General features: G+C 52.4%; 1 protein-coding gene across 5 annotated transcripts; it reads left to right on the top strand.

Annotated features, from left to right (window-relative positions):
- The first annotated feature begins 30 nt into the window (after window positions 1-30).
- Window positions 31-14,039, top strand: LOC123793980 (uncharacterized). 5 transcript variants are annotated; one of them, XR_015726740.1, is made up of 5 exons: window positions 31-560; window positions 1,321-1,533; window positions 1,893-2,035; window positions 7,680-8,269; window positions 10,671-14,039. XR_015726740.1 is itself a non-coding variant. In XM_045800088.2 (5 exons), exons 1-4 carry the CDS (start codon window positions 552-554, stop codon window positions 8,232-8,234), a joined length of 837 nt encoding a protein of 278 aa, XP_045656044.2. In that variant the 5' UTR covers window positions 31-551; the 3' UTR covers window positions 8,235-8,269; window positions 10,671-14,039. The 5 variants fall into 5 exon arrangements, 4 of the variants coding, with proteins under 4 accessions (XP_045656044.2, XP_087723541.1, XP_087723543.1 ...); XM_045800088.2 differs by lacking the exon at window positions 1,893-2,035 and adding an exon at window positions 2,096-2,226 and having other exon boundaries at window positions 1,321-1,462; XM_087867415.1 differs by lacking the exon at window positions 1,893-2,035.
- Window positions 14,040-17,645: the final 3,606 nt, after the last annotated feature.

The raw sequence follows: 17,645 nt of genomic DNA, 5'->3' as shown, positions 1-17,645 counted from the left end.
GGCTGGGGACGCGGGGCAGGCGAAGGCTGCTGGATTGTACAGGTTGGGGTGTCTGGGAGCCAGCTGAGCCGTCAGACTGTGAGCAGGGATGGGGGTGCCGGTGAGAACCGTGGAACAGGCGTGCTGGTACCGCTGACCAGGAGGCGTCTGTTTCCTGCCGACCTCTCCCCTCCCTATGCGGCCCCGGCCAGTGTTGGACCAGGCTCAGCTCTTCCAAGAAGCTGGGAGGCCGCGGCCGCCTGCCTGGGCCCTGGCAGCTGGGATAGCTGGAGCCGGCAGTAAGCAGTGGCCCGCCCTGGGGCCCTGGGGCCTGCCCACTGGGCACAGCTCGTGTCCCGGCCCCTTGGCCAGACCTAGGGATTTGTGACTTGACGGTTTCTGATTAATGGGCGCAGCTGCTGGATGCAGGCTGTGACCTTGAAGGCCCGTGTGACTTTGAAGACTAAGGCACACGTGGTCCTCTTGGCTCAGCTACCTCTGGCTGTACCAGCACAGCCAAGTCTGGGCCATGGGGACGGGCGGCCTTCCTGGACTGCTGGTAACTCTTCGGAATGCCTCAGGTAGTACTTTCTGGTGGGAAATCGGAAGGGCTTCTTGAGCAGGGTGGGTAGGTCTCTCCCCTTCCTTTGGTCTGGGCCATCCCATGTGTTCTCTCTTCCCTGGACTTGGAGCTCTTTGGGAGCCCTGCCACCTGCCCTGGAATTGTCCCCACCAGTCCTGTGTCATCCCTCTCACCCCCACAATGGGAACCAACCCGTGATCCGCGGAGTGAAGAGCCCCGCAGCTCCCTGACCCTTCTTCCTGAGGCAGGCGGCCATGCCCGTCAGGCTGGCACCTTGGGGGAAGCTCTGCCCCCTTGCCTGCCCGTTCTCACCAGTTCTAGGCTCGTCTGGGGCCCAAGAAGGAGCAAAGACAACCGACAGACCACATCCGGCTTCCATCAGGGCCCTCTGTCCAGCAGCAGTCCTGTCGGGGGGCTGGGGCTCTCCTTGCCTTTCCCAGTGCAGAGCCCCCTGATGGCCACAACCTGGTCCTTGTGCTGGCACCCCCAGCTGTGTGCTGGGCAGCTGGGGCCAGGGATGGGGAGGGAGCCACGGGCCTCCTGTGTCCCTGAGCGGGCAGGTGGGCTTGGGAGAATGGGGGTTGCCGTGCATGGCCTGTTCAGCGCCCCCTGCAGCCACCTTCCTGAGGGCTGTGGGCCTCATGGGTCTGACCTGTGCCGTAGGCCGCACACCTGCTCTCCAGTTTGGTTCAGGACGACAGGGAGAGCTGCTGGGTCTTTCTGGCTGGTGGCCTCATTCAGCCCCTTTCTCCCTGAAGGAGCCGAGGGGCCGTCGTGTGACTCCTCCCGCCGGGGCAACTCGGGACCGGGCCAGGGTCCACTCCTTCCTGGGCATCCTCATCCAGCAGTATCAGCCAGAGCCAGCGGCCTGGCAGGACCTGGCCTGGTGCAGCCTCGGTGGTGAGCTCTGCTTTCTCGTTCTGGGAACCCCCACGTGGACCCTGGGTTCAAGTCTCAGGCTTGGCTTGTGGGTGAGTGGGCCCCAGGCTGGGGGGCACTTCCAGCCCAGGTTAGGCCAGGCAGGAGCCCACATGACCCAGGAAACCGAGCTAATCTTGGCCGCGTGCAGGGCACGGGCCAGTGCGGTACTCGTGCTCACACACTTCAGACCTCCCCTGGGCTGTCCAGCCAGCCCTGCAGCGCGGGAGGTGGGGGGCTGCTCAGTCCCAGAGGGGCTCACGATCCCAGGTTAGGACAGGCACTGCGGGCCATCTGTCCAGCCAGAGTGCGGTTCACCATGACAAGTAGCCTCATTGGTCTGGTGCTGTCAGGCCCGTGACTTGTGTTGAAACCGGGAATAGAAGTTCTGTCCCCCCACCTCTCCCCCCAGACTCGAAACGGGGAATATAAGCTGTGGGATACATGGAGCGCGCAAAGAGTGAGGCTCGACGACCCTGGGGGGGGCCAGAGCCATGAGGGAGGCTCTCCGCCACGCCATCCGCGTGCTGGCCCCGAGCTTTGCACCGACGAACCGTGAGCTCCCTTTTCTGCTTCAGCCACTTTGAGCAGCCCTTTGTCCCCTGCAACCCGCAGCGTTCTGTCTTGACCCTGTCCCTGCCGACCCCACTGAGATCCGTGACAGCTGGAGCTGGGCTCGCCAGAACAGACGGGCCTCTCAGCCTCTGAGGACTGTCCAGGGCCCCCCTCTGACTGGCGGTGTTGAGGTAATCGGAGCGGCCGGGGGCCTGGGGAGGGTTGTGTTGGTTCTGGTCTGGGAGGGACTTAGCGGGCCTCACCGCCCCAGCCTGCAGCCAGTCGGGCTCCAGGCCTCCTGCAGGCTTTTGTCCGCGCATCTCAGGACAGCAGCCCCGTCTGCAAGGCGCTGTGTGTGTTCATGGTTAACAGTTCCGTGGAGATAAAATTTCCATGAAAATCACGTTTAAAGTCCATGAGTTGACGAGTTTTGACGCTCATTTGTCCTCATGAAAGCATCACCCCAGGACAACACGCTCGTGAAGCCCAGAGTTTCCTGGTGGCTCTGCAGCCCTGCCCACCCCTCCCGGCCGCTCCCCACGCTGCCATTCACCTGCTTCTGTCACTGCAGATATGGTCCATTTTCTTAGGGTTTATGTGAGCTGAGCCATATGGGATGTCCTGTTGCCAGATTTGTCTGCCTTGTGCAGAGGCTCATTATTTCCAGAGGCGTCCATGCAGGCCCCTTATTCTTGGTGCATACTATTCATTGCATTATTTGGGCGTTTGTTTCTTCACCTGGCCCGCTTTGAGGCTGGTTCCAGTGTGGGGCTATTACAAGTAAAACTAAGCAGCCTTTGTGTGGACGCGGCCTTTCGACTTTCTAGAAGTGATTTCAGCTACTCTGATGGGCTTGAAGCGGCCTCTCACTGACTTTGCTTCTCCCTCATGCAAATGATTTTGAGCCGCTCTTGACATGCTTGCTTGCCACCCGTGTGTCCTCAGGGAAGGGTCCGAACGTCCTACCCGTGTCTCTGTTGGCAGAAGTATTTGGAACAGGAGACATTTACGTGTTTAAACGATTGCTATTTGGAATAGCATCAAACGTTAAACATGTGGGGATAAGTTGGACAAGAGACGTACGGCTGCTCTACCCTGAGAACGCAGACTCCTGTCGAGGGAGGCAAAGGAGAGGAGGGCGGTACCTCGTTCACGGAGCGGAGAGGCTCGGGAGACGCCTGTTCTCCCCCACAGTGGGTCTACGGACGCAGCTCAATCCCAATTAAAATAACGGCAGACTTTTTCTTTTCCTTTTCTTTTTTTGTGGAAACTAACTGATGATTCTAAAATCTGTTGCAAAGGAGCCAAAATGGCCGAGGAGGCCCTGAACAGAAATCTGGAGGACGCTCACGGTTCGTTACCCAGACTGTTGGAAAGCCTGTCGGGAAGCCAGTGTGGCTTGGGCACGAGGGTGGACAGAATCACTGGTGGAGCGGAAGAAACCGCAGTTCGGAAGCAGACCCACACGTAGGGGACGCCCGCATTTGCACCCGAGGCATCGGGCAGGTCGGCGCGGAAGGAGTCCCTTTCTGGCAGGCCGGCCCACGTGTAGTGAGACTGAGCCTTGATCCTCCAGCTTACACGCCACACAAAAATGAACTTAAACTGGATCCTCAATCTAAACGTGAAAGGCCAGCGAATATCTCCGACATATCCTCCCAGCCCGTGGATGGCCTTCCCGAGGCCCATGCTGCGTCCCCGTGGGAGCTGGAGGGTGTCTGCGGAGTTAATGAAGCCCGCAGGCAGACTGCAGTACCGGATACGTCCACAGGGCGGCAGGTGGCAGGGCCTCGCCACAGGGGCCGTTCCACGCTCACACCTCGGAGCGCCTGAAGGTCCCTGGATGGAAGTCCTTCACGAGATGTTGCACAGGGGTCTCGATCGCCTAGACAAGCCTAACAGAAATGCAGTATTTAGATCAACTGGCCGAGAAAATGGAGCAGATGAAGTTGTGGGGTTTTTCTTAAAGATTTTGTTTAATTATTGGAGAGAGAACAAGCAAGAGGAAGCATGGGCAGGGGGAGCAGCAGAGGGAGAGGGAAAAGCAGATCCCCACTGAGCAGAGAGCCCGATGCGGGACTCGATCCCAGGACCCTGGATCATGACCTGAGCCGAAGGCAGACGCTTCCCCGACAGCCACCCAGGCGCCCGAGGAACAGAGGAAGTTAACGTTAATGATGTATTTTACTTAACCCAGCATATCCAAAATATCATTTCAATGTGTTACCAATAGAAAAAGCCATTAACGAGACATTGTACATCCTTTTTTTTTTTTTTTGAACAAAGTCTTCAGAATCCAGTAGCTGTTTGCTGCCGTAGCGCATCGCAGCACGGACTAGCCACATTTCCAGGCTCGGCGGCCACACTGGGCTGACGCCTGCCGGATGGGACAGCCCGTGACCGCCCCGGAAGCCAGCAAGCTGCACCTCGGGCAGGAAGGCTGTGGCTCCTGTGGAGGCCCCTCCGTGCCCCTGCTTCCATGGGAGCGTGCGTCTGCTCCGGACGCCTGTGCCTCCAACCCGGGGCGCCGGACAGGGCCCCTTCCGCGTAGGGTCACCCCCGCCTCAGCAGGTCACCGAGACGGAGCCCACGGTGAGCTTGCGTCACAGGTGATGTGGATGAGAGCTTGGTATGACTAACCCCGGGACTATGACTTCTTCCTTCTCCTGTGATAACACGTTCTCTCCATAGAAGGGGAGTTCGAGTGTGGTATTCTGTTACTTGTAGCTACAGACTGAAATGACCTAAAGAAATGGCCCCGGAATGATGCAGACAGAAGGTCAGAAGAGACCGGGGTCCCTAAGTATAACCGATGGTCGAATAAACACTCTTGACAGCAGTATTTCAGCGCTCTGAGACCAGTGTCCTAAGTAGGCCCCAGCCGGCTGTGGTCTAAGGGCTGCACTGTTGCAGACCTGCACAGCTTCCAGCCACAGACTGAGGAGCCCTGCTTTTGACCTTGCATATCAGCAGATCGTGGGGAGGGGCCGGGGTTATGGGGGGCAGTAGAGAAGAAGGAAGACAACCGTGTAGCTTGTAACAGCTCCAGGAAATTGTTTGGCTACAACGTCTGTCACTCAAATTTCCCACATGAAAGCATCTTTAGTTACGGTTTTTAACAACAACGCAGTAAGCTTTGTCGCAAATAACAGAAATGTAAGTGTGTAAGCGCTCGCCAACAGTGAAAACTTAGGCAAACTATGCATCTCAACCTTATCTGTAATGTCTGAGAGAGCCAGACCGGGGAAGGAGGTCAGGGTCCCTCTGCTTGAGAGTTTCAGCTCCCAGGGGTGGTATTCTAGAGTCCCAGGACCAGACAGGTTCCCTGAGCAGGGGAGGCAGAAACGTGGGGCGCCGGGCATGACTGTGCACCCCAGAGTATTTCATGCAAGGGTGTGGCAGGGCTGGGGATAGTTTCTGCGACACTGTTGTTGGACTAGAGGCTGGTTCCTGTCTCAGCTGCCCATCAACCCGAGTGAGCAAGAGCAGAGTCAGGGACTTAACAGAAAGACCACCTGGCCTAGTGAAGGCAAAGTTAGCTCATGTCAGCCGCCTGGGACTCAGACCTCTTCTTCAGCCAAAGTTGGGGTCCGCCTGCCTGTCTTGGTGGTCCACCCAGGAGCTCACAAATGATGACAAGCACAATGGACACCCGAGCCTAGGACGCAGCCTGGCGGGGCAGCTGCAGGTGGTGGCAGCAAACATTTCTGCAAAGACTTTGAAGCCTGGGATAGGGCGCGCATCCCATGTGAACGGCAGGTAAACTTGAGTTGGGTGGTCCAGAGAAATACGTGAGAGAATGAGTGGGTACCAGCCTCAGCTTCCCTCATCCGGTCAAAGTGGAGTGGGACACGGTTCCCGTATCCATCGTGGCTAGGATCGGAACCAGAAGGCGGCTGGCTGAGTAGTGCCTTGGAGCCCGCGAGACTGCAGGGCAGGGCTCCCATGTCATTGGGAGTGGAATGGCCCTGGAATGTTTTGGCCCCAGAGAGGAGTTTGTGCTTTGGAAAGCATCATGGCTCAGGCGGCATTAGGCAAAAACCGCATGGTCCCTGGAAGTCTGGGGGGAAGGACTAAATCTCTGGCCATAAGCACATGCGGACTGTGGGGTAGACTGTCTCCGAGGAGAATAACTCTACGTGTCCTGGAGTCTCACCGTACTAGTCCATCTTGATCATTCTCTGTAGGATAAAGACCAACGATCCAAGAGCTGGGCCAACAGATGGGATTGTGCTCCCTCGAAGGCTGGAGAAGCACCACCTCTCCCCTCGTATCCTGCCCTGTCCCCCATCCTTCCATCTCCGCGAGGGGCCCATCTCGAGCTGGTGGGAGTAACGATAGGAATGGCAAGAGGAGGCACGGGACGGGAAGGCCATGGACCTCCGTCCTTGGTCCACCCCAGGGGCCGTGGCGTGATGTTTTGGCTCATCCTTTGAAGCTGATTTAGGATTGATGGAGACCAGGGAAATCCAGTCTTTACTTAAAATATCCCAAGTAGCTCAGGAAGTGTTGAGATGATAAGATTTCAGTGTTTATTCTGTCCAAGTGAAGAAATTCAGTGGTTCAATGAAACGGGCAAAAGGAGAAGTGAGGATTGTGCTGACAAGGACAGACCTCGCCCCGTCTAACAACATGCATTCCTTCCACGTGTCCGTACCGGCAAGACCGCGGCAGCGTCCGTGGACAAAGAGCCTTCTGAGCCGGAGTCCACTCTGGCCTGAGGGATTCACACGAGTGAGTGCCGCGCGCACACCGTCGCCCTGCAGGGCCGCCTGGAATGCCGGCTTCCCAGGTCGTTGGTGAAACACCTCGGGCCTGTTGTTTTACTAAGCTGTTGACGCATCACATTATCCCCAGACTTGAGACAACAGTATATAGGCTTTTACAGTTTCTTTGGATCAGGAGCTTAGAAGCCGCGTAATGGGAGCTTCTGGCTGGAGACCTGTCATGAGGTTACCGCCATTTGAACACCAGTCGGGTTGAAGGATCTGCTGGCGGTTGTCTTGCACGGCTGCCCGTGGGAGGCTTCGCAGGGCCGTGTGAGTATCCGTGTGCGACAAGGTGGCCGGCTTCTGCAGGGCACGTGGCCCCACAGAGAGCAAGGCACAGCCTCCGCGTCTGTGACCTGGGCCGGACGTCCCGCTCCGTCCTTCCCTGCCGCCCTGCTGGCTGCACAGGCTGGCCCATGTGTGGGAGCTACCCAGGCTGTGCATGGCGGGAGGAGGGGTGGCCGGGGCCTGTCTCCCCCAGGCTCTCCGGGCTCAGACCGCCCTCTTTGTTCTTGTTAAAAGGAAAATATATAAGCCCGGCTTAGCAGTTTGCATGCATCATTTGGTTCCCAGGCTAGAGGGGTGGTTGGAAACACGGAGAGAAGATGAGAAAAATGAGCCATGGCGCACAGGACCAGGGGTGACGAGCCAGGATTCGCGAGTAGGTTTAAGGGGAGGGGAAATCACGTCCCGGAAACTGCAGTCTGACTTCAGTGGTTTCCCCTAACGTGCAGGCAGTCCCTTTTTACCTGGCTCAATACGGTTCATCTTTTTCTCAGCAAGACTTTGCGGAAAAGTATGATTTGTTGGTTAAATGTCATTCTTTTATCTGAGATGCTTATTGCCCTTAGAACCTTATTCCATACCCCTCGCAGGGTGTTCCAGCAGGGCCTCAGCGTGATGACGTAGCCTGGGGGCAAAGACGCAGCCTCGCAGCCCCGGGCTGGACACGGGATGGAGACGGTGTCCCCGGCCGCCACGACCCATGCTGGACACGGGATGGAGACGGTGTCCCCGGTCACCACGACCTGTGCTGGACGCGGGATGGAGACGGTGTCCCTGGCCGCCACGACCTCACTCTCGGTGCTGCGGCGGGGGTGGGGAGGAGGGAGGCCCAGATGCCGCAGGACGCCCCCACGCAGGACCTCAGGGACTCGAGGCTGGGGAGCCTGGGCATCCCAGGACGCGGCAGAAGGCAGTGCCCGAGCCCTGGCTACACGCGAGGAGGACGTACCCAGGCTCGGGTACGGTCAGTGAAGGGGGCGAGGTTCCCAGCCAGGACCCACAGGGAGCAGACAGGAATGACGGAGTCCGGCGCCCCTGTAGCTGTCCTCCCTGGAGCGGCAGCCTTGAAGGCCAAGACCACAGTGAGGCTTTGGGCCAGAACAGTGGAACCAGCCGTGGTCGATACCACTCTGAATGCAGTTTGACCGTGATGAGGAGTAAGGAGCAGGGAAAACAGAAGGTGAGGGAGGTGAGCGGGACGTAGCTGAGGGTCCGGTTGTTGGCCTTGACCGTGAGAGGGCCTCGGTGCTTCACGGGGACCCCAGGACCACAGCCCTGAGCCAGAGCCTCCCCATTGGTCTCTGGGCTGGGAAGCTCACCCCCTTGTGGACACAGCAACCCTGCTCGCTGTTGGGGTCCCGGGGGGCCTGGGCGCCGCACACGTTTCTCTGCGTCCGAAGAAAGAAGCAGAAGCCGCCCCTCCACGCGGCATTTTGTTCTGATTCCCAGGATGAAAACAGACCCGTCTACCCAGTGAGGCTGTGTGACGTCTACGTTGTGCACTCACACCTGGGTCGTGGACAAAATATTTCCTCTCCTTTTGCCGTCCACGTGGACAGTGGCCTCTCCTTTCATTGTCTCTCATTTTGAAATAATTTTGAAATTATGATACTCTTAGACCTTAGCTATTACTTCTCTAGGTCACGTGCCATAGATACAGCCTAACCTGACAAAGAGTATCTTTTTCCCATAAGAACACACCCTAAAAAAACGAACTAAATTCAGAGACCACATTTGTGGTTACCATAGGCTGGCAGGGGTGGGGGGTGGAGGCGGTGCACAGGGGTGAGAAATAAAATCGCTCTCTCAAATAAAATCTTTTTAAAAAGTTTTTTAAAACTGGAAAAAGAAAGTTCTTATAACCAGAAAAAAATTGTAACCATGTGGGGTGGTGAATGTGTTAACCGGTATCACTGTGGCGATCATTCGTTTATAAACGTGCGTATATATCACTGTATATATATATGGTATACATAGGCCACTGTACGTATCATATACTTAGTGATATGTATTATATAATACATGCGTAGTGATATATGGTGACGTATGTATGTATACATGTCACTATAAAATTACTACATTGTACACCTTAAGTTTTTTAAAAGATTTTATTTATTAGAGAGCATGGGCAGGGGGCAGGGGCAAAGGGAGAGGGGGAAGCAGGCTCCCTGCTGAGTGGGGAGCCCGACCCGGGACTTGATCCCAGGACTCTAGGATCATGACCTGAGCCGAAGTTGGACACTTAACTGACTGAGCCACCCAGGCGCCCTTGTTGTACACCTTAAATTTACACAGTGTTATGTGTCAATTATATTTCAGTAAGCCTGGGGAAAAAAAGGACACATAATAATTTATAAGATAGGGTGCCTCAGTGGCTCAGTCGGTTAAGCGTCTGCCTTCGGCTCAGGTCATGATCCTGGAGTCCCGGGATTGAGCCCCACATCAGGCTCCCTGCTCAGCGGGGAGTCTGCTTCTCCCTCTGACCCTCACCCCACTCTCGTGCTCTCTCTCTGTCTCTCAAATAAAATCTTTACAAAAAATAATTTAAAAGATATTAGGAAATTGTTCATTTTTAAAGGCAATCATGATATTAATAGCATTGCCATGTAATGATGATGATATCATTAAAACCTCTTTTCAGAGTTACATGCTGAAGCATAAAAGGGCGAGATATTGTTAGGTCTGTAATCTTTTTTAAGAGAATGTGTGTGCAGTGGGGGAGGGGGAGGGGGAGAGGGAATCTTGACCAGGCTCTACAGCCAGCACAGAGCCCAGTGCAGGGTTCGATCTCATGACCCTGAGATCGTGACCTGAGCCAAGAGTCAGATGCTTAACAGACTGAGCCTCCCAGGTGCCTGGTCTATCATCTACTTTAAAACACATCAGAGATAGAAAAATAAAGTACGTACGGAAAAGTGTTGAGAGTTACTAACCTGGTTAGAGGAGTAATATTTATCAAGAGTTATTAAGATCAGTAAGAATGTGACAGCACTCTAATGAAAACAGGCTGTGAAGAGGCAGTTTGGGGACTAGAAATAGCTACCCCATCTAGGAGAGGTGAAAAGATCGCCAACCTTGAGAAGAATCCAGGGATGTGCAATGTAATGATGGCATGCCGTTTTTCACCAGTCAGATTAGCAAAAATTGTTTACGGTTATAAAATCTAGTTTTAAAGGGATGAGGTTCTCAGTAAATAGGTACAAGAATTTGAAAGAGATGGGGCGCCTGGGTGGCTCAGTCATTAAGCGTCTGCCTTCGGCTCAGGGCGTGATCCCGGCGTTCTGGGATCGAGCCCCACATCAGGCTCCCTCCGCTGGGAGCCTGCTTTTTCCTCTCCCACTCCCCCTGCTGTGTTCCCTCTCTCGCTGGCTGTCTCTATCACTGTCAAATAAATAAATAAAATCTTAAAAAAAAAAAAATTGAAAGAGCCATGTGGTGAGATGTGCCGAAGGTCCTTAAGGGGATAGGTATGCGCATATGCAGGGGACCAGCGTCACACTTCCCAGCTTCTACAGAAACTCTAGCCCGAGTGCACAAGTACACGCAAGGATATTCACGGTGTCTCTCCCCTCTGCTTGCAGTGGAGTTCCAGGTGGTGTCCCACCTTCACTTCGGATCCCCTCCTACAAGAGCACCGCTAACGAAGTGACGGGTTAAGCTTGCAAATCTGATCACGAGACTGTTTAAATTTGATCACGTCCAAACTCTGTAGCCTCGCAGGAAATGCACTTTCACCTATGTGAGATCCCACAGATGCTCCAAACTCTGGCTTCCCCGCGGACTTGAGCGTATCCTTCCCTGACCTGAGTATCCCTCTCTGTGGGTAAGGGTGTTATGGAAAGGTCGGAAGAAAGGTCAACGAGAGGACGGTCTCTCAACGTGTGGGTGTGTTTGAAGAGAGCCAACAGAGACCCTGCAGCGTTCTGCAAGACTGAATTGTTAGCACCTTTGACCTGAAGGGAACAGAGGAAGAACCAACCCCACAACCCAGCACGAGGGCAGCATGAGAGGAGCTGCAGCTCTCTCTCGGCAATGGGCGACGGACAAACCATGACCCAGCATCCCAATCATCTCCCTCACCTGCTGATCTTGTGCTGCTGCTCCAACCTGGTCAAACCCAAGTAGGAGCCAGAAGGCAGAGCTCTGTTGGTAAAATCCATGAAAGTCAGTTTCCCAGTGCAGAGGGTGGGGCGGGAACAGCTCAAGCGTCGTCTCCTCTGGGAATCCTTCCCAGATCCTCCCAGGTTGTCCTGTTCATTTCCTGTGTCCTCGTCTAGCTCCCCGCAAGCGTCTCCTACAGCCCTTCACAACGTGGCGAAGGACTCTGTCGGTTTCCATCCGTCAGTCGTCAGACCATGAAACCCCAGTGTGATATCGTCGAACCAGGAGGCAAGTCTGAATTCGATCCCGGCTCTGCGGCTTTCGAAGCCTTTACTCCTCAATGTGTCTTCTGTTCTTTTAGTAAAATCGTGGTCATGAAAATACTCCGTCGCGTTGTGGGGCTTGGAAGCAAAAGTCTGCTCCGAAGACCTTCATGATAGAAGAGACCCAGCGCGTGCCAGCATGCTGGACGCGTCCTCTGGGCGGCTGGGCATTCCTCGGGGGTAACCTTCCTATGTGTGGGGAAGTGACATCTCACGAATACTCTACCTTCAAAGCAGGACTTGAACTCCCATTTGAGTGCTTCTCTGTAGCGTGCCGGCCTGTGACCTAGGTCCCCTGGACCAGCGTACTGACCCGAAAGCTTCTCTTCAGAACTGCGCAGCTGGGGGAGTCAGGCATCGCGTGGCTCCTTTCCTGGCGTAGGTGGTGAGGGCAGCAACTCCCTCTAGAATTTTGTCGAGGTAGCAGTGATGGCAGCACTTTCCTTTTCGTGTCTACCCTGCAATGTGACTTAGATCTGCTAACTTTCTGAGCTCTGCTGCGTCCGCTGGAAGCCCAGTTGTGGTTTATCGTCGTGTGAAACGATTCTTTGCGGTGCCCGTCTCACGCCGCGTCTTGCTCGGCACCTAGATAGCTCCCCTTCCTCCGCTTGCCGTGCTGCTTTCTCCGAAACGGGAGTTTTGGCTTCTTAAGTCACGTTGCTGAATGGCGTTTGGGTTCTATGACATTTCAAGAGTAGGGAGTCCTGACTAGCCATGAGGCAGAATTAGCTAGGCAGTGGTGAGGGCATTCCGAACGAGTGGGAGGGCCTAACAATGATTAGATGGGCTGACAACGCATTTCCCAGGAGGATGTAGGAGCTCACGGTATAAGATAAAGGCTCACGACACCGCAGGTCCACTGGACTGAGAAGGGAGGGTTGGCGTGTTCAGAGAAAATATTTGTGCAGGTGCCTACCTGTCTGATTGGAAGTCTCCCTGTGTGGATGGGGGTGTGATCCCAGCAGTAGGCAGGTGTCCCCTCCTGAGGGTTTTTCATAAACCCAGGAACACAGCCCTGGCTGCTCACAGAGTGGGGAGCCCGAAGATGAGAAGTTCTGCCAATAAACGTGTCTTATCAGCAGCAGGTGATGTACCAAGGGCTCACGAAGATAATGATAGTGTTTTTACGTGGACAAAAATTACTGTGTGGTGGACCTGACAGTCACCATACCTATGATCAGGCTCATAAAGGAGAAGTGAAAATGGGTCCATACTTAGGGGCCAAAAATGTATACCAAACCATATCCCACGGCTGAGTGGAAGCCATATGGGCCAAATGACAATTAAAATCGCACTTCCAGGGGCGCCTGGGTGGCACAGCGGTTAAAGCGTCTGCCTTCGGCTCAGGGCGTGATCCCGGCGTTCCGGGTTCGAGCCCCACGTCAGGCTCCTCCTCTATGAGCCTGCTTCTTCCTCTCCCACTCCCCCTGCTTGTGTTCCCTCTCTCGCTGGCTGTCTCTATCTCTGTCGAATAAATAAATAAAAAATCTTTAAAAAAAAAAAATAAAATAAAATAAAATCGCACTTCCAAAGCACAGGGGATGCAGGTAGCATGAAAATCCGTAATTAGATCACACGGTAAGACACCCATCATATTGGAAGCCTTTAAAAAAAGTGTAATATCAGGATTGGGATAACGAATGAACTGACAAAGTCTCAGTGGAGAGCAATTTGGTATTATCTATCAAAATGTAAGATGTAAATACACTCCACCCCCAAATTCCAGGTCTAGGGATCTGATAGAAGTACACGCACATTTGGTTACGTTGTATGTAAAACGTTCATTGCAGCATTATTTATAATAATGGGAAATTTAAGACAAATGCCCACCAATAAAGAAATAAATTGGAACAAAATATGTAACTTAACTATAGGGGGATGTTCATTGAATGTAGTACATGGTTGAGCCCTGTGTATCTGCACATTCACACGGTTTAGTTTAAGAAATCAGTCTATTTAATCTATAGGAAATCATAAGGTTCCCCGCACAATGCTACCTTCATAAAAATCAGAGAAAAATGTATCTGTATGTTTGCGTGTGATATTTCTGTAGCTGCTGGACAATGAGTAAGGAAGTCCATAATTATATAAACAGATTTTTTTTCATAAATATGGACCTTGAAATGAGACATGGAGTCGGCTTGCTGTGATGAGAACGCTCTCCTCCAACGTGCACACGAAGCATAAATCCAGCACTGCAGGGCGTCCAACCTCGGGAAGCCTCACGCCCACTCAGTCACGTCTGCCTGGACGTGGAGCTTTGACCGCCTGGCGCCGGGGGGCCAACTGCCTCGTTGCATCTCAAGTCCCAGTCCCAGTGGGAAGTTTCCATGGTTAAGAATATCGTATCATGGGGCGCCTGGGGGGCTCAGTCAGTGCAGCGTCTGCCTTCGGCTCAGGGCATGATCACGGGTGCTGGGATCCAGCCCCGCGTCCAGCTCCCTGCTCAGCGGTGAAGCCTGCTTCTCAGCTGCTCCCTGCTTGTGCTCTCTCTCTCTGTCAAATAAAATCTTTAAAAAAAAAAAGAAAAAAGAACCAATGTCTTCATTCGTTAAAAGAGCAATAACTGGCCCTGACAGTGCTCCCAGATGTAAATGAGAAAGCACAGAAGCTCTTCTTACAGTAGTTGCACAAAGCAGGACTCGCATCATTTCAGACCATAGCAGAGACACCATGGCTGGGAAACGCATCCTACCGGCCGAGGGAGATTTGGCCGGTTGTAAAGACTCTGGGCAGCAAAGGATACACACTGAGTTCTGCTTTATGAAATCTGCACCCAGAGGCACCATCTACTTCACGGCCACGTCTGCATCAAGCACTCGTTGTCCCCACCTAGAAAATACAACCTCAGACACGCCTACAACTCCTGAGAGATACCAGTCCGCAAACACCAAGCTCCCTTTGTCCTTCTGGGGACATAGCCACCGCAGGTACTCTCGAGGGACTGCAGGTTCTGAGGCTCCAAAGGCAAAGGAGTGGTTGTTGTGGTTGGGACAACATCAGCCTCTTCGAGTTCCCCACAGACCCCATTTCTGGTTGAGTGAGGAGCGTCTCATGGGAGGCATGGTAGCTGGAGCCAGACAGGCTGCTGTCAAAGGAGTACAGGTGTGTATCCTCCAAGGACGCATGGTGTGGGCATCTCTTCAAAACCTCGCAGGTGGATCCTGGGGGAGAGCACTTGAAATAAGACCCCCGGAGTTGACTAAGGACAACATCTTAAGTATTTACAACATTTAACTGTCTGTATAAAACGTGAGAAGCCAGGGACTTCGTAGCTCTGCTGTGAACAGGCAAGGGTCCCTTGGAAAGCGTCAAGCTTTCCTCTTTCAGATCCCAGACGAACCACTCCCCTTTCACATCACCTGAGACAAACAGCCCCACCCAGGTCCAGCCAACATGCAGCAACAACACCATCGTGCCCAGGGCCAGAGCAGCAACCCTGGAGGCCATCTGATAGCGAGATGGATACTGACCTTTGTCACTCAAGGGCAGATCAAAAGACCCATAAATGATCTGAAGGGGAGGAGAGAAGTGGGGTCCGTTTTTTTACTCAACGGAACCAACATGAGGGAAAACACTGTGCAGTATACATCATTAACCAATCACACGTATTTTGTGACTTGAATCCTTTTGAATGTATCAAAAAAAATTTTAGGGGCTCCTGGGTGACTCAGTCATTTAAGCATCTGACTCTTGATTTCAGTTCAGGTCTTGATCTCAGGGTTGTGAGATGGAGCCCCGAGTTGGGATTCTCTCTCCCTCTCTCCCTCTGCCCCTCCCCCTACTCTCTTCCTTTCTAAAAAAAATTTTATGGCCCAGAATATAGTCTATCTTCGTACCTGTTCTATGCACATTTGGGAAGAATGTGTTGGGCAGAGAGTCTCATAAATAGCAGTCCAGTCGTTTGTCGATAGGGTCGTTTAAACCTGATGTTCTGCCTACTTGTTCTACCAATCACTGAGAGAGAGACGTCCTCTCTGTCCTCTTGGCTAAGTTATGATACCCATCGTTTGGTCAAACATCAGTCTACATGGTGCTGTGAAGGTAATTTTTATTTTATTTATTTTAAAGATTATTTATTTGAAAGAGAGAAAGTGAGCACAAATGAGCAGGGGGAGGGGCAGAGGGAGAGGGACCAGCAGACTCCCTGCTGGGCGCAGAGCCCGAAACAGGGCTCGAACTCATAACCCTGAGACCATGACCTGAGCTGAAATCAAGAATCGGACACTTAACCAACTGAGCCACGCAGGCGCCCCACAGTGGAGGTAATATTTAGGTGTGATTAACATTTAAATCATTCCACTTTGATTGAAGCAGATTTCCCTCCATAATGTGGGGGCCTCATTCAATCAGTTGAAAGCCTTAAGGAGGAAAGACTGAGCTCTAAGGAGGAAGGAGTCCTGCCTCTAGACAGCCTTTGGTCTTGAGCTGCAACATCCACTTCTCCCTGGGTCTCCAGCCTTCCCTGCAGATTTTGGACCTGCCAGCCCCCAAATCACATAACACGATTCCTAAAAATTAATCACTCTCTGTATCTCTGGAAACGCTGACTAATACAAGGAATACTAAAATAATCTCCAACTATAATTGCGCACTTACCTGTTTCTCCTTACAGTTGTACCCATTTTTGCTTTGTGTTTTTTGAAGCTCTGTTAATAGTTGCATAATATATTAGATTGTTATGTCCTTTTGATTTATTTGACACCTTTATGATTACAAAATGACCTTTTTTATCCATGGTAATATTCTTTGCTCTGACATCAGCTTTGATGGAAATACAGCTACTTTAACCTTCTGTTGACTAGTATTAGCACGCTGTGTCTCTCAATTTCCTGTTCTTTTTAACCTATTTGGTCTTTATATTTAAAGTGTGTTTCTTGTAGCCAGAATAGTTTTGGGTCTTACTTTCTTACCCGACAATCTCTGACTTTTTAATTCAGGTATTTAAACCAGTTACAGTTAATGGGGTTTAAAGCATGGTTAACTTTGAGTCTGTCGCCTTGCTGTTTATATGCTAGTCACTTTAGTTTACCCTTTACCCTCTTCTTCTGCCTTCCTTTGGAGTAACTGAGTATTTTTTATGATTCTATTCTATTTTCTTGTTGATTTATTAGCTATCCCTCTGTTTTGGTATTTAGTTTGTTAGCCACGTTAGGGTTTCTAGTACACATCTAATCTGTTACAATTTGCCTTCACGTGATGTTACAGGGCTTCACGTGTAAGAGCCTTGCAATACACACTTCAATTTCTCCTTTTCCAGCCTTTCTACTATTGTCATGCCTTTTACTTTTACGTCTATTATAAACCACTCAACACACTGCTCTTATTTTTTAGTAAGCATGACTGAAAGCTTAGGGCATTCAGCAGCAGCACTGAGGACTACAAGGAGGAATAGGTCCTCCTCTCCTAAAGAAGCGTTCTGGGCAGCACACCTTCCATGCCACCAGCTAAGGCTGGAAAAACCAGACTGGAAAAGGGGGTTGAAAAATTATTCACCACATTGGTAACAAATGGCCATGGACTGGGTAGCTTACATAACCATTTGTTTCCCACAGTTCTGGAGGCTGAAGTTCAAGCCCAGGGTGCCCACACCGGCAGGTGAGAACGCCCTTCCAGGTCGCAGATAATGGACTTCTCCCTTCCATGTCCTCACATGGCGGGAGGGGCGAGGGAGCCCTTTTGGGTCTCTCTTTTTTTTTTTTTAAAGATTTTATTTATTTATTCGACAGAGATAGAGACAGCCAGCGAGAGAGGGAACACAAGCAGGGGGAGTGGGAGAGGAAGAAGCAGGCTCCTAGTGGAGGAGCCTGATGTGGGGCTCGATCCCATAACGCTGGGATCACGCCCTGAGCCGAAGGCAGACGCTTAACCGCTGTGCCACCCAGGCGCCCCTTTTGGGTCTCTTTTATAAGGGCACTAATCCCATCAGTGACGGCTCCCCCTAATGATCACCTCTCAAAGGCCCCACCTCCTAATGTCATCACATTGGGGATTAGGTATTAACTTGTGAATTTGGGGAGAAACACAAACATTCAATCATAACACACATTATGTTTATTATTGAGTTGGCTTGGGCCACATGTTGCACAAATTCATTCAACCATTGGGACCTTCTACCTGATGTTTCTTCTA

The sequence above is a fragment of the Ursus americanus genome, chromosome 14 (genome assembly GCF_024610735.1).
Source record: "Ursus americanus isolate L20-20 chromosome 14, mUrsAme1.1.p, whole genome shotgun sequence".
NCBI lineage: Eukaryota > Metazoa > Chordata > Mammalia > Carnivora > Ursidae > Ursus > Ursus americanus.
This window is presented reverse-complemented; position numbering and strand designations above follow the sequence as displayed.